This window comes from Salmo salar, chromosome 14, assembly GCF_965601325.2.
Source record: "Salmo salar chromosome 14, fSalSal1, whole genome shotgun sequence".
NCBI lineage: Eukaryota > Metazoa > Chordata > Actinopteri > Salmoniformes > Salmonidae > Salmo > Salmo salar.
The window spans coordinates 67491227-67503625 of NC_138304.1; the positions used below are offsets into that span (position 1 = coordinate 67491227).

At 41.1% G+C, this 12399-nt stretch overlaps 2 protein-coding genes across 2 annotated transcripts; one reads left to right on the top strand and one right to left on the bottom strand.

Moving 5' to 3' along the window:
• The first annotated feature begins 376 nt into the window (after positions 1 to 376).
• LOC123726745 (alanine and arginine rich domain containing protein) lies at positions 377 to 4599 on the top strand. Its single transcript, XM_045694629.2, has 2 exons — positions 377 to 958; positions 2655 to 4599. Exons 1-2 carry the CDS (start codon positions 743 to 745, stop codon positions 2778 to 2780), a joined length of 342 nt encoding a protein of 113 aa, XP_045550585.1. The 5' UTR covers positions 377 to 742; the 3' UTR covers positions 2781 to 4599.
• A 67-nt stretch (positions 4600 to 4666) lies between these two features.
• LOC145860367 (protein FAM167A) lies at positions 4667 to 11549 on the bottom strand. The gene is made up of 2 exons (XM_082961105.1): positions 11052 to 11549; positions 4667 to 6529 (listed from the first exon to the last, which is right to left on the bottom strand). The coding sequence occupies exons 1-2, from the start codon at positions 11274 to 11276 to the stop codon at positions 6239 to 6241; spliced, it is 516 nt and encodes a 171-aa protein (XP_082817231.1). The 5' UTR covers positions 11277 to 11549; the 3' UTR covers positions 4667 to 6238.
• Between the last annotated feature and the right edge of the window lie 850 nt (positions 11550 to 12399).

Consider the following 12399-nt stretch of genomic DNA (forward strand, 5'->3'; position numbering starts at 1 on the left):
ACTGGACGGCCTTTGTGCCTCTCAATCGGCTACACCAAGCCTATGTCCTTCCCCGGTCCCACCCAACCTGTCTCTTAAGCTGACAAGCAGGTCTTTTAGAGGGGTGAGCAACACTGACACTGAAAAGGTTTAACAGATTTGACACAAGCGCACACACAGGTCTACACATAGACACTGCACACAAGTGAGAGCTCCCCCACACAGCATTTCTCACACTGAAATTGTATGGAGGCGGGAGTGAGGGCGAGTGAGAGAGAAAGGGGGTGGGTGGGGTTGGGGGAGTCCTTTCAGTTCTTTTTGAGGCAACAATGGTCTTTGTCCAAGATCTTCCACCATTCTTATTGGGGTTACCAAAGGGGGGGCGGAGGGAGGGCTGGTTTTCCATAGTAACGGGGACAAAACAAGCCGGTCCCACACAAAGCGGGGAATGGGATGAGTGAGGCAGCTGAACAGAAGCACAGTAACTTCTACTGAGAAACAGAGGGAGGAATCCTGCTCCTGCAGCGAGGGAAGACAAGGAGGAGGACGACTAGATAGGACGAGGAAAACTGAGAGGACAGTGGGTCCAGTCGATTGAGACAAGTGAAGGAGCAAGGGGGGAAAAAGGAGAAAAAACAACAAAAGTAGGACAAAAAAATATATATTGGAGACTGGCGGTGCTGGAAAGAGAGTGCTTGACACGCGGGGCAAAGATACACAGACACATACTCACATCCACATCTGTGCCTCCTTGGAAGGCAGCATGAATCGAGACAGTCAAAGTGAGGACACTTTGTCAACCATGGTTCTGGAGAACATCAAGAACAAACTGATTCACGCATTCAGGACCACTGGTGAACCACGGGATGCCCCAGAGTCTAATACTGGGTCCATTAGCATTGGCAGGAGTTACCAAGCCAATGAGGAACTGCGGAGAGCTAAGATAGATGGAGCCATAACCTGGCTAAGATCTGAACTGGTGAGTTATCTGCATTTGGTAGAATACTGTTGACTCTTCGACAGTGTAGTATGTTGCTGTGCAGCATTGTAGAGTTGTGCATTATTGGATTGTATAGATGTGTAACCCAAAGTTAAGAATTCATTAGTGTTTTATTTATTGTTGCTGTGATTGTGCACTGTTCAGTCATAGTCCCTTTGAGTCATCTAGCCCTCAATGAACCAAATATTTAAACATTTACCTGAAATGTCTGTGTTGCAAAGGTGTGATTCCTCACGAAACTGGGGCAAAAATGTTCACAGGATTTAATCCATAGAAGGGTCCTTCAGAGGAAGATGGACATATATTTGACATTTGTATCTAAAATCATAATTGAAAAATAATGATTCAAAGTTGGCATATTTAGGACATTTTGGCCTTACCCCGGCCTCTTTCAAGACTACATCACGTTTAATCTGTTGGTGAAAAAAAAAGAATTGGTGTCATATGGAGATTTACCACTTGCTCTGTAATATGAGTAGTATTTTGATGTCTGTAACAATTTTCTTACATTCATTTATGAATATTGAAAAATATACTAACAATAAAGAAAATCTACCATTTTTTATTTGGAAATGTTTCAAAATATTCTTGAACATAATATTATCTACAGGCATATCAATTTTTTCAGAGCGGGGCCAAAGACAGTACAGTATGAAGGCTAAAACTGCTTCTCCAATAGAAATCCCTGATCACACTTGTAGACGATGTTATGGCGGCGTTGGCTAGCTAAGCTCATGCGTAGAACACGTCATCGGGTCTAACGGTCATCTCGCGCGGAACTGTGCATGTGCAGGCCATCAAATCAAAGGCACTCCTTCGATATAAAGTTGTTTTTGACAAAAATGAAAACGTTGCAGTTTGTCACTTTCATGAGGTTGGAGTAACAACATGTTCAACTACTTAAGACATTGGCTGGAATCTAGGTTGTGCCTTTAGATTATGAGAAAATTAAAAACTAAGGATGAATTTTTCACTTTTCTCATTGACTTCTCAAACCCCAAACCCCAAACCCCAGCCTAGTTTGTTTGGTCTGTTTCACAAGCGTTCCTGGAAGTCTAGCAATGTTGCGCCTGTTGGTTTAGAAGCTCTGTGATGGTGTCTCTGCTACTTTTAGAGTTATGATGCAATTCATAAGCATTACCAACAGAGTGAATGTGAAAAGGGATTCAAAATGGTCGCCCTGTGCTGGTAATTTGCACAATGTAGAGGAAAAAGAAACGCACACCTATTTAGGCGAGGTGCTGGCTAGCGGAGTGGAAAACTTGAAAATAAAGGAGAGCCACACACTCTAAGAGCTCAGATGCAAAAATGTAATGTCCAACGTTTCGACAGGCAAGCTGTCTTCATCAGGGTGTGATGAAGACAGGTTAGATACAAACTTAGATACAAACGATACAAACGTCTTAGATACAAACGTCAAATATATGTCAACAATCGATCCTCCAAAGTACCATTCGATGGATTAAATCTGATGATAATACCAAAATTCATGGTCTTTTTTTGTCCTGGTTTCATGAGGAATCACTCAAAGGCCTTGTTAAGGTGTGCCAATCTAGTGTAAATAAAGAAACAACATACAAATGAATGAAAGTCTGCCTGTTTTATCAGAATGAACTATGAATGTGTGTGTGTTTGATCTGAAAATATGATCTATTCTCCCATCATTACCATGCAGCTGGAAATGCGCTCTCAGGACCAACAGCTGGCCCAGACCCTGCTGGGTCTCAACAATGAGATCCAGAGACTGAGGCGGGAGAGTATGTCTGGGGCTCTGGAGCCAGAGGGGGATGAACACCACTAACCAACCCCACCCAGTACACCTCTCCTGGGGGAAACAGAGAGTGAGGGTGGAGGTATCCTGCTGGAATTTCCTGGAACCCTGTTTAAATCCATGACCAAACTATGTCTTTTGACATTTCTAAAACAGATATGTGGAAGTGTTATACAAAAGAGACCCTTGGAATGAGGATTCCCTTGTAAAGGTCACATGGCATGTTTGATGTTGGCTGTGAGGGACCCAATGGACTGGATATGATTTGATGAGTAATAGTCATAAGAATGTTTGAAACTTGTGAGGTAGTGTTCAATGTTGCATGCATACATTTTCAGTCCTGTGTCATTCACCAAGTGAGATCCAAAGTGAATATGTTAACTATTATTTAAGACAAAACAATCTGTATTTCATAAGGCCTTATTTTGAGGACCTAGTTTTACCTTAATACAGTGACCTGAAACTCAGGGTTTACAGGTCACATCAGGCCTATAAGTCGCATTATGCTGGTTTGCAAAGTGATGTGGTATTCCTATTGGAATTCTACCAGAATCCAACATTCAGAATTTCTATTCACCCACAAACTGCATTCAGAATGATTGCCAGTGTTAGGAAGACTAAGGGGGTATCACACTGAATTGGCTTGGAGCAGTTTTTCCGAACTCTGGTGCGTTTACCCCCTTAGTTTGGTTTGTTTGAACTGGTGTGAACACTCTAGCTGCACTAAACAACGCACCGTGGTTCGCTCAAAGAGGTTGGTCTCTATGCGATTAATTTCGTACCGCGGTGCAGTTTGCTGCAGGTGAGAACGCAGTCTGGACCAAACACAGGAAAGTAACCAGAGTCACGCAGTATTATTGGTTGTTTGACTGCAAGCATTTTATGAAACGCACGCCACATCATAACTTGACATATCTGAAACATTCTGTGAGTAGCAGCGCATCCGATGCAGATTAGTTGAGACCGGAGCTGTACCGGAGATATATGCTACTGAATGTAGTCTATTAATTTATCCTATTCACGTCACAGTTGGAGCGGCTATTGTGCTGTTTCCTCCCGCATGTTGCTGGAAGACCAAAAGAAAAGTAATATGAAGATTGGGACACACAAGCGATGCTTCATGATAATCATAGATTGATTTAACGTGAGCATTTTTGGCCTATAAACAATTGACTTCAATGGACACATCCCACTGAGCACACACTGGTTGAATCAATGTTGGTTCCACATAATTACATTGAACCAACTTGGAATAGACGTTGAATTTACGTCTGTGGCTAGTGGGGTGGTTTTATTTAGGAATGATAGTTAATTTGACATTTGGAAATGTTAAACCAACCGGACCAAAAAAATAAAAATACTATGTAACAAATAATCAAACTCTGATTCGAACTAAAGCTCAAAACTACTTGTGAAAATACCCAAAGATATGAGACTACCTAAATCATCTAAACTGGAACAACCGTTTTAGTAACGGGTGCAATGAGTAACAGATTGGATTAGTTTAGAAACATTTATGTTATTTATATTTGAGTAGCATAAGATTAATTAATCAATTAGAAAACATAGGTATTGAAACAAACAATAAAAAAAAAATCTAGCTGCAATAGAGCATGCTGGGAAATATGATAATAATGGCCGTGGTTTTGGTTTAACACTGGTTATTAACACCAACACTGGGTTTTTTTTCACCAATGACTGTTAATTTAACGCTTACAGAGGTAATTTAACTCCCTAATCAACACTAGAACTGTTACACTGAAAAATGTAACACTGAGTTACACTAGCCAATTTTCTATGCAGAAGCAACAGATAAAAAAAAAAAAAAGAATAAATCATGAAACTTTAAGTCTTGGTAACAGTTGTGCTTTTGACTTTGATGTTTTCTGATATGACAGAAATATATGTACAGTACATTTCAATTTTTAGATCTTTATTGTTCTGGCATACTATGTACAGTACCTGTCCCAAATGCAGTTACAGTAGCAAGGATAAACACATCCACTTGTCCACTAAACATTGACATAATAAGTGTTGTCACTTTATCACAGATGAACTCCTTTTGAACTCAGTTGAATTGGGAAATTCGGGAAGTATCCTATCTTGTTCACTTTGATGCCCTTTTTTCGAGATTTTTTGTTTTTAACTTGACCGTTCATTATGTTGTATGAGTCTGCTGGATCGGCCAACTTGAACTACTGCAAAAGGCCAACCGGTGTGCCATCAATAAGCACAGACAGATAAACCCAATCTAAGGCGTGTTTTCATTAATTATAATAAGTACATACACTGTATGTTAGTGACATTCATGTTTTAGTCTATTGACATCGGTGTTCAATTACAGCGTTGTACAACAAATCAATATATACGGTACGTGAGTGGATGATAACTGCATATTGATTTGACCTTCGAAAGTACTGTATTTCAGTAATGACAGACATTTTCAAGTAATATGGAAGAGTATTAGAGCTTATTGTCATATTTAAATCGCTCTTATAGTCACTATTACAAGAGTTTTTACAAATCCATTGTTGAGACATCACAGTCAATATGCTACTGTAAGTAATGGTTATTCTCTCTTAAATGTACTATTATACCGTTATGACCTTTGTACAGTGATAGCAGCTGTTGATGTTTCTTCCATCTAGTTAGAGTTGAAAAGTTACACTGCTTACTTAGTAAGTGTAAGCTCTGCAGTCTGTCAATATGCTTATGTGATTTTCTTTGCAAACATGTTGACAACAGAATAGATGATACTGTGGTATATGACTGTGACATTGACCTACACATTGACCACGGTTGGTCCATAAGAGACTACCGTAATTTCCGGACTATTAAGCGCACCTGAATATAAGCGGCACCCACTGAATTAATTTTTTAAATTTATTTTGAACATAAATAAGCCGCACATGTCTATAAGCCGCAGGTGCCTACCGGTACATTGAAACAAATTAACTTTACACAGGCTTTAACGAAACACGGCTTGTAACAAAAAATTTGCAGTAAGCTTTAGTTGTCTTTTTGCACTGAGTCAATTCCTCACGCTGCTGTTTCCAACGTCTTATCATCGACTCATTAAGACCAAGCACCCGTGCAGCAGCTCTATTTCCTTTTCCAACAGCCAGATCAATCGCCTTCAACTTGAAAGCTGAATCATATGCATTTCTCCGTGTCTTTGCCATGATGAGGGTGACAAAATGACTACCGTAATCAGAATGATGGGAAGTTTGAGAGTGCTCGATTTAATCTAAACAGTAAACCAAAAAGTTGTTTGACCTTAACCCGTTCGGCAATTTCGTTGGTCTAATGAAAGCTTCATGCCGCCAAAAAACTGAGCACGTCACAGAATGTGTTTTTTTTTAGAAAACAAAATTGAAAGCGGGAAAAATCCATATATTAGCCGGGTCATTGTTTAAGCCGCGAGGTTCAAAGCTGGGAAAAAAGTTGCGGCTTATAGTCCGGAATTTACGGTACTGTTTGTGATTTTATTAAGGCAAGGAGCTTCTTCTGCTGGAAGTCCTTCTAGGTAGAGATGACCCCAGAGGAGGTGGAGTCATTCTAGTGGACAGGGAAGATATGGAAAAACCCACTTCCCCTGAGCTGGAGTAAACACTACTACCACTGCCCCCTGCCTCACTACCAAAGTCCCAGCTCCCTTCCTCCTCTGTCTCCTCATCCTCCTCCTCTGCTTCAGCACACTCCAGCTTGAGCTCTTGTATTCCTGCGTGAAGGTCCATCAGCTGTCGTATCAAGGCCTGGTCCTGAGATCGCATCTCCATCTGCACAAAAGAGTTAGGATTGTTGAATTAAACAGAGTGACACAGACATAACAAATAAACAAACAAAAAGAGATATGTAGATACATACATAACAATATGAGCAAATAAAAGAGGCAGACAGACGTAACAGACACTGAAACAGACACAACACCATTTCAAAAACAGTTGGTTGGTTGTGACATACTGTCAAAGGTGTCATAAGAATTGGACCAAGGTGCAGCGGGAACGTGTATGCACATCTTCTTTATTAAATAAAAAGAAGGAAAAAACAAACGCAACGAATGACACTTACAGACCTGTCAGGCGAACATACACTAAACAGGCGACAACTACCTACAAATCCCAATACAAAAACACCCCTATACATAGGACCTTCAATCAGAGGTAACGAGGAACAGCTGCCTCCAATTGAAGGTCCATCAAAACCCTAAACATAGAACTAAAAGGACTAGACTAGAACATAGAAATAACTAACATAGAACATAAACCAACAAACCCCGGAACACATAAAGCAAACACCCCTCTACCTAAATACATAGCCCGAACCACATAAAACAAACACCCCCTGCCACGTCCTGACCAAACTACAATAACAAATAACCCCTTTACTGGTCAGGACGTGACACATACGGTATTCATATGCAAATATTAACTACTACAAAGAAACAAATGGCTATCAAAAATAAGACTAGATAGCAGTTACAACTGTCAAGTAGTATAGAAAAATAGCTCAAAACACAGAACCAAATGTTACGTAACAAAAAGAACCAGTGCAAGCTACTCGAGGCTACTAAGTTATAGGCCTAAATCTGTCTTTTGGAACTGCTCTGCAGCTTCCTTTAGTCTCTTTTAGATGATGAAGTTCATGTCTTTTCCCTGACATAACCTGGTTAAACCATTTCAGTTGAGCGCTGCCTCTTTCAGATGCAAATGCTTTTCTCTCTTTCTTTCTCTCTCTTTCTTCTCAATTTATGAGAGCCAGTCTAATTGCCCTCATTTTGAGAATAGAATACACAGAATTCCACCAAATTCGCCAAGTCCAAGTTTGTCCCAGTGAGAGGAATGTTCGAACAAAAACCAATCATGACCAGATCTGCATTTCTTTCTCTGTTAATTACAGCGTCAGACTGGGATTGGGCTCCGACAGAAAGAATGTGATGTGGCTTTAAAAGTTTTGTTTCAAAGAGGGAAAAAGGAAGAAACATCAACTTTCCTTTGTGTGAAGTTTGAGCAGTGGGCTTCCTGGGGGGGATATCCCCTCTTGATGTGTGTTTGTGTGTGTGTTCTGTCTGTATGTCCTTTGCCCAGCCATTGCAACAGATCGAACTATGTCTAATGTACCATGGTGGACAGTAAACAAGCGCTTGTTCTTGCTGGAGTTCTTGCTTTCTCTTTTATGAGAACAACTGAATACTGGGCCATGAGACTTGATAAGAGACGATGCTTCTAATTGGTGGAAGTCACTTCTATTTGTGCTGCGTTGTAGCTATGTTTGTCTGAATACTGGACAAAGAGACTGGACCTGGGAAGGTTCCCACTGCATCTGCACAAACCCACGTCTCATGACATCAAAGGCCAGCAATCTTTGGTCACTGGGAAGTGTAATAATTGGATAGAGTTTACATGGGTGTCTTTTATGTTGGAGGTTCGAGAATGAGAGAGGACGGAGACCTGCTGATAGTGTAGATGGTTTTATAACATGTCTCTTATGGACCAGTGGATCTATATGAAACATTTTGGCCATAGGGCAGCAGGTACAGTACCAGTCAACATTTTAGACACACCAAACTGTTAGGTCTACCAAGCGCAAACCAGATGGGATGGGTATGTCTGCAGAATGCTGTGGTAGCCATGCTGGTTAAGTGTGCCTTGAACTCTAAATAAATCACTGACAGTGTCACCAGCAAAGCCACCTTACACCATCACACCTCCTTTTCCATGCTTCACGGTGGGAACCACACATGTGGAGATCATCCGTTCACCCACTCTGAGTCGCACAAAGACACGGCTGTTGGAACCAAAAATCTAAAAATTGGACTCATCAGACCAAAGGACAGATTTCCACAGGTCTAATGTCTATTCCTCCTGTTTCTTGGCCCAAGCAAGTCTCTTCTTCTTATTGGTGTCCTTAAGTAGTGGTTTCTTTGTAGCAATTTGACCAGGAAGGCCTGATTCACGTGGTCTCCTCTGAACAGTTGATGTTGAGATGTGTCTGTTACTTGAACTCCATGAAGAATGTATTTGGGCTGCAATTTCTGAGGCTGGTAACTCTAATGAACTTATCCTCTGCAGCAGAGGTAACTCTGGGTCTTCTTTTCCTGTGGCGGTCCTCATGAGAGCCAGTTTTATCATAGCACTTGATGGTTTTTGTGACTGTACTTGAAGAAACTTTTAAAGTTCTTGAAATGTTCCGTATTGACTGACCTTCATGGCTTAAAGTAATGATGGACTGTCGTTTCTCTTTGCTTATTTGAGCTGTTCTTGCCATAATATGTACTTGGTCTTTTACCAAATAGGGCTATCTTCTGTATACCACCCCTACCTTGTCACAACACAACTGATTGACTCAAACGGATTAAGAACAAAATAAATTCCACAACTTAACATTTAACAAGGCACACCTGTTGATTGAAATGCATTCCAGGTGACTACCTCATGAAGCTGGTTGAGAGAATGCCAAGAGTGTGCAAAGCTGTCATCAAGGCAAAGGGTGGCTACATTGAAGAATCTCAAATATAAAATATATTTTACTTTTTTGGTTACTACATGATTCCATATGTGTTATTTCATAGTTTTGATGTCTTCACTATTATTCTACAAGGTAGAACATAGTAAAAATAAAGAAAAACCCTGGAATGAGTAGGTGTGTCCAAACTTTAAACTGGTACAGTAGCATAGCGGTTAAAAGCATTGGACCAGTAGCCGAAAGGTTGATGGTTTGAATCCCAGAGCCGACTAGGTTAAAAATCTGTCGATGTGCCCTTGAGCAAGGCACTTCACCCGAATTGCTCATGTAAGTCGCTCTGGATACAGTACTGTAAGTTTTCAAGGGTTCCCCCATGTAGTCCAACGCCTATAGTGTATGACTTAGATTACTTTAGTTGTTGTTGTTGGTTTGACAATGACCCTGTCTCTCTAGCTTACACAGCGTTCTCTAAGATAAGTCAAAATTAGAACACATTCAACTATTCGATTCTATTGAGCCAACTAAACCAGAGCTATACCAGTAAAGTAACCTATAGTCTCCAGTTTGCCTCTGTATCTCCGTCCCATCTGAGGTTTGGTGGGTTTTGTGTGCTCGTGACACTTGGTTTCCATGACGAGGCGCCGGGCGAAGACTAAATGCCAAGCGATATATTAATCATTGACAATAGGCCTTCTTTGAATTTCTAACCAACTAGGCCAATATGGAAAAGATATAGAATAATTTAACAATATGTTCTACCTGTAATTTGTAAGTAATACATATAGCAGCAAATAAACTTACAGGATTCATAGACGATTCTTGTAACATCTGCCTTGTATGGGTGATTAACGTTTAGACATAACAGAAATGTTGCATCATATAATTATATAAATAACATTCAAGAGACATGTCAGCTAAGCCTTATGAGGTCTCACATACCTGTTCATAGGACAAATTCATTTCAAAGCACTTGGATCATAGTAATAACAAGCTGTTGCATGTATTGTATAAAAAAAACATATGAGAGACATGTAAGCTAAGCCTTCTATGGTCTCACATACATGGGCCATACAAATTTCAAAGCAATTGCGTACCACTGTCTGACGTTACTGACGCATGCAATGTGACACACTGGAATCAAAGTCCGCCGCGAGGAGGAGCAGGAGGAGGGTTTTTGTACAAATAATCTTCTTCTGCCATACAAGATTCTTATTTGATTTTCATGATTATTTTCCATATGGGAAAGGGGGGGATTGAATTGAAGCTGGAAGGGTGACATCGTAACATCGCCTGCCGTCCGCACATCTCAATTACAAGAATGCAATAACGGGACAGTCCCACACACTAACAATTTGAATGACCAAGAAGGTAATTTCATTGGGTGACAGATGGCTTGACCTTAGCCCTAATAGCCAATAAAAATGTCTCCCTTTCCACAGAGCCAGAAGACCACACACAGGTCATTATTTTGGGGGCTTGAGTATTCATCTCCAGCATAGAATAATTTTAACATGTCATCTTTCTCTACAAATAGAAAGTAATGAAAGACAAGATAACCCTTCAGTCTCACAGTAACTCACAGTAAAAGTGATAAATAATTGCAATCCAATTTCCATTATCATCTGTTAACATACAGGAAAGATGAAATTGTCCTCTTTACAATATTCAAATACAAATGTGTATTTCTGTTGCAAATACAAAACACATCAATACATTCAAATACAGTAAATGTTGCCGAGTATCTTTTTACTCAAGCCCATAGACAGATTACACATTTGATCAGTTCTAGAGAGACTTCATCACAACCAAAGACTTTAGTCATTTGTCCAGTCTTACCAGTTCCCTGCGCAGCCAGGCCAGTGCACTCTCAATGTCAAGTTTGTAGGTGCTGCTGCCTTCTACTCCGGCCATGCAGCCCGCCATCCGGAGCCCTTCCTCTGGGCAGGGGTCTCTGATGGTCCGTGGGTCCCTGGACACAACGGGCCCGGTTGACTTACAGGCATCAAAGGTGGCGTCCTTAGAGGAGAAGTCTCTCAGTCTAGTCAGGACCACTTCCATCATGATAGGCTTCAAGTTATACAACCTGGGCTGAAAATCAATCAGTGTTCTTATAGAATCTATGTTTGGTCTAAGTTTCTCTCGGCTGTAGCAAGATACAGCGTTGTCTGGAGAATCCTTCTCGTTCTGCTTCACTACTCCCACTTCCTCGTGTCCTCTCTCATGTCAGTGGTAGTTCTGCACTGGACTGGAAACTTAAGAGTTTCTCCTCTGTTTTCCTCAACCCCCTCCTCTGTGGGACAGTGGAGTGGCGTCAGTCATGTGTTAGTGTGATGCAGCAGGAGTGATGTCAGCTCTTTGCCATTGTCTGAATGCCCGACCCGAGCTTGTTTACCATTTTGGGGTCTCTTTTTAACACACACACTCCCCCTATGGAGAAGGAAGAGGGAAGAGGAGGAAAAGAAGGAACGGAGAAGAAGGACAGTTGCCCAGGTTACCTCCATTGTGCTCTTGAGGATAACGGGGTAGTCTGTGGAATGTTCTTGGCTCGTTGTCATGTCACCCCTGTTAACAAGGACATAATTTAGTGTGGACTGCTTGTTCCTCAAAGCCCTAAAGCTGTCCCCCTTCAATACTCAGACAGACAGACAGACAGACAGACAGACAGACAGACAGACAGACAGACAGACAGACAGACAGACAGACAGACAGACAGACAGACAGACAGACAGACAGACAGACAGACAGACAGACAGACAGACAGACAGACAGACAGACAGACAGACAGACAGACAGACAGACAGACAGACAGACAGACAGACAGACAGACACAAACACCCTCTGTCTTAGCTGTCTGAGCTGCACCTAGCAACCCCTACAAACAAAGCTGCAGATCCAGACAAATTGACTAAAATAGCTTTGACACGTTTGCATCTATACTTAGAATTGCAGAAACAAAGGCATCTCCAGACTGAAAAATAAATACAAATATTGTGAGTGACATGAGGCAAATGTGCTTTTTTTTGTATACGAGATGATAGACCATCCCACTCCTGATACATGTACTGTAGCTCGACCGGGTTCGAACCCGGGATACCTGTGACTGTCAGTCTAACATATTTTAGCCATTACACCAAGAGGCAACAACCTCTTGATAAGGTGTTGTACTAATGTCACTGCAATGTGA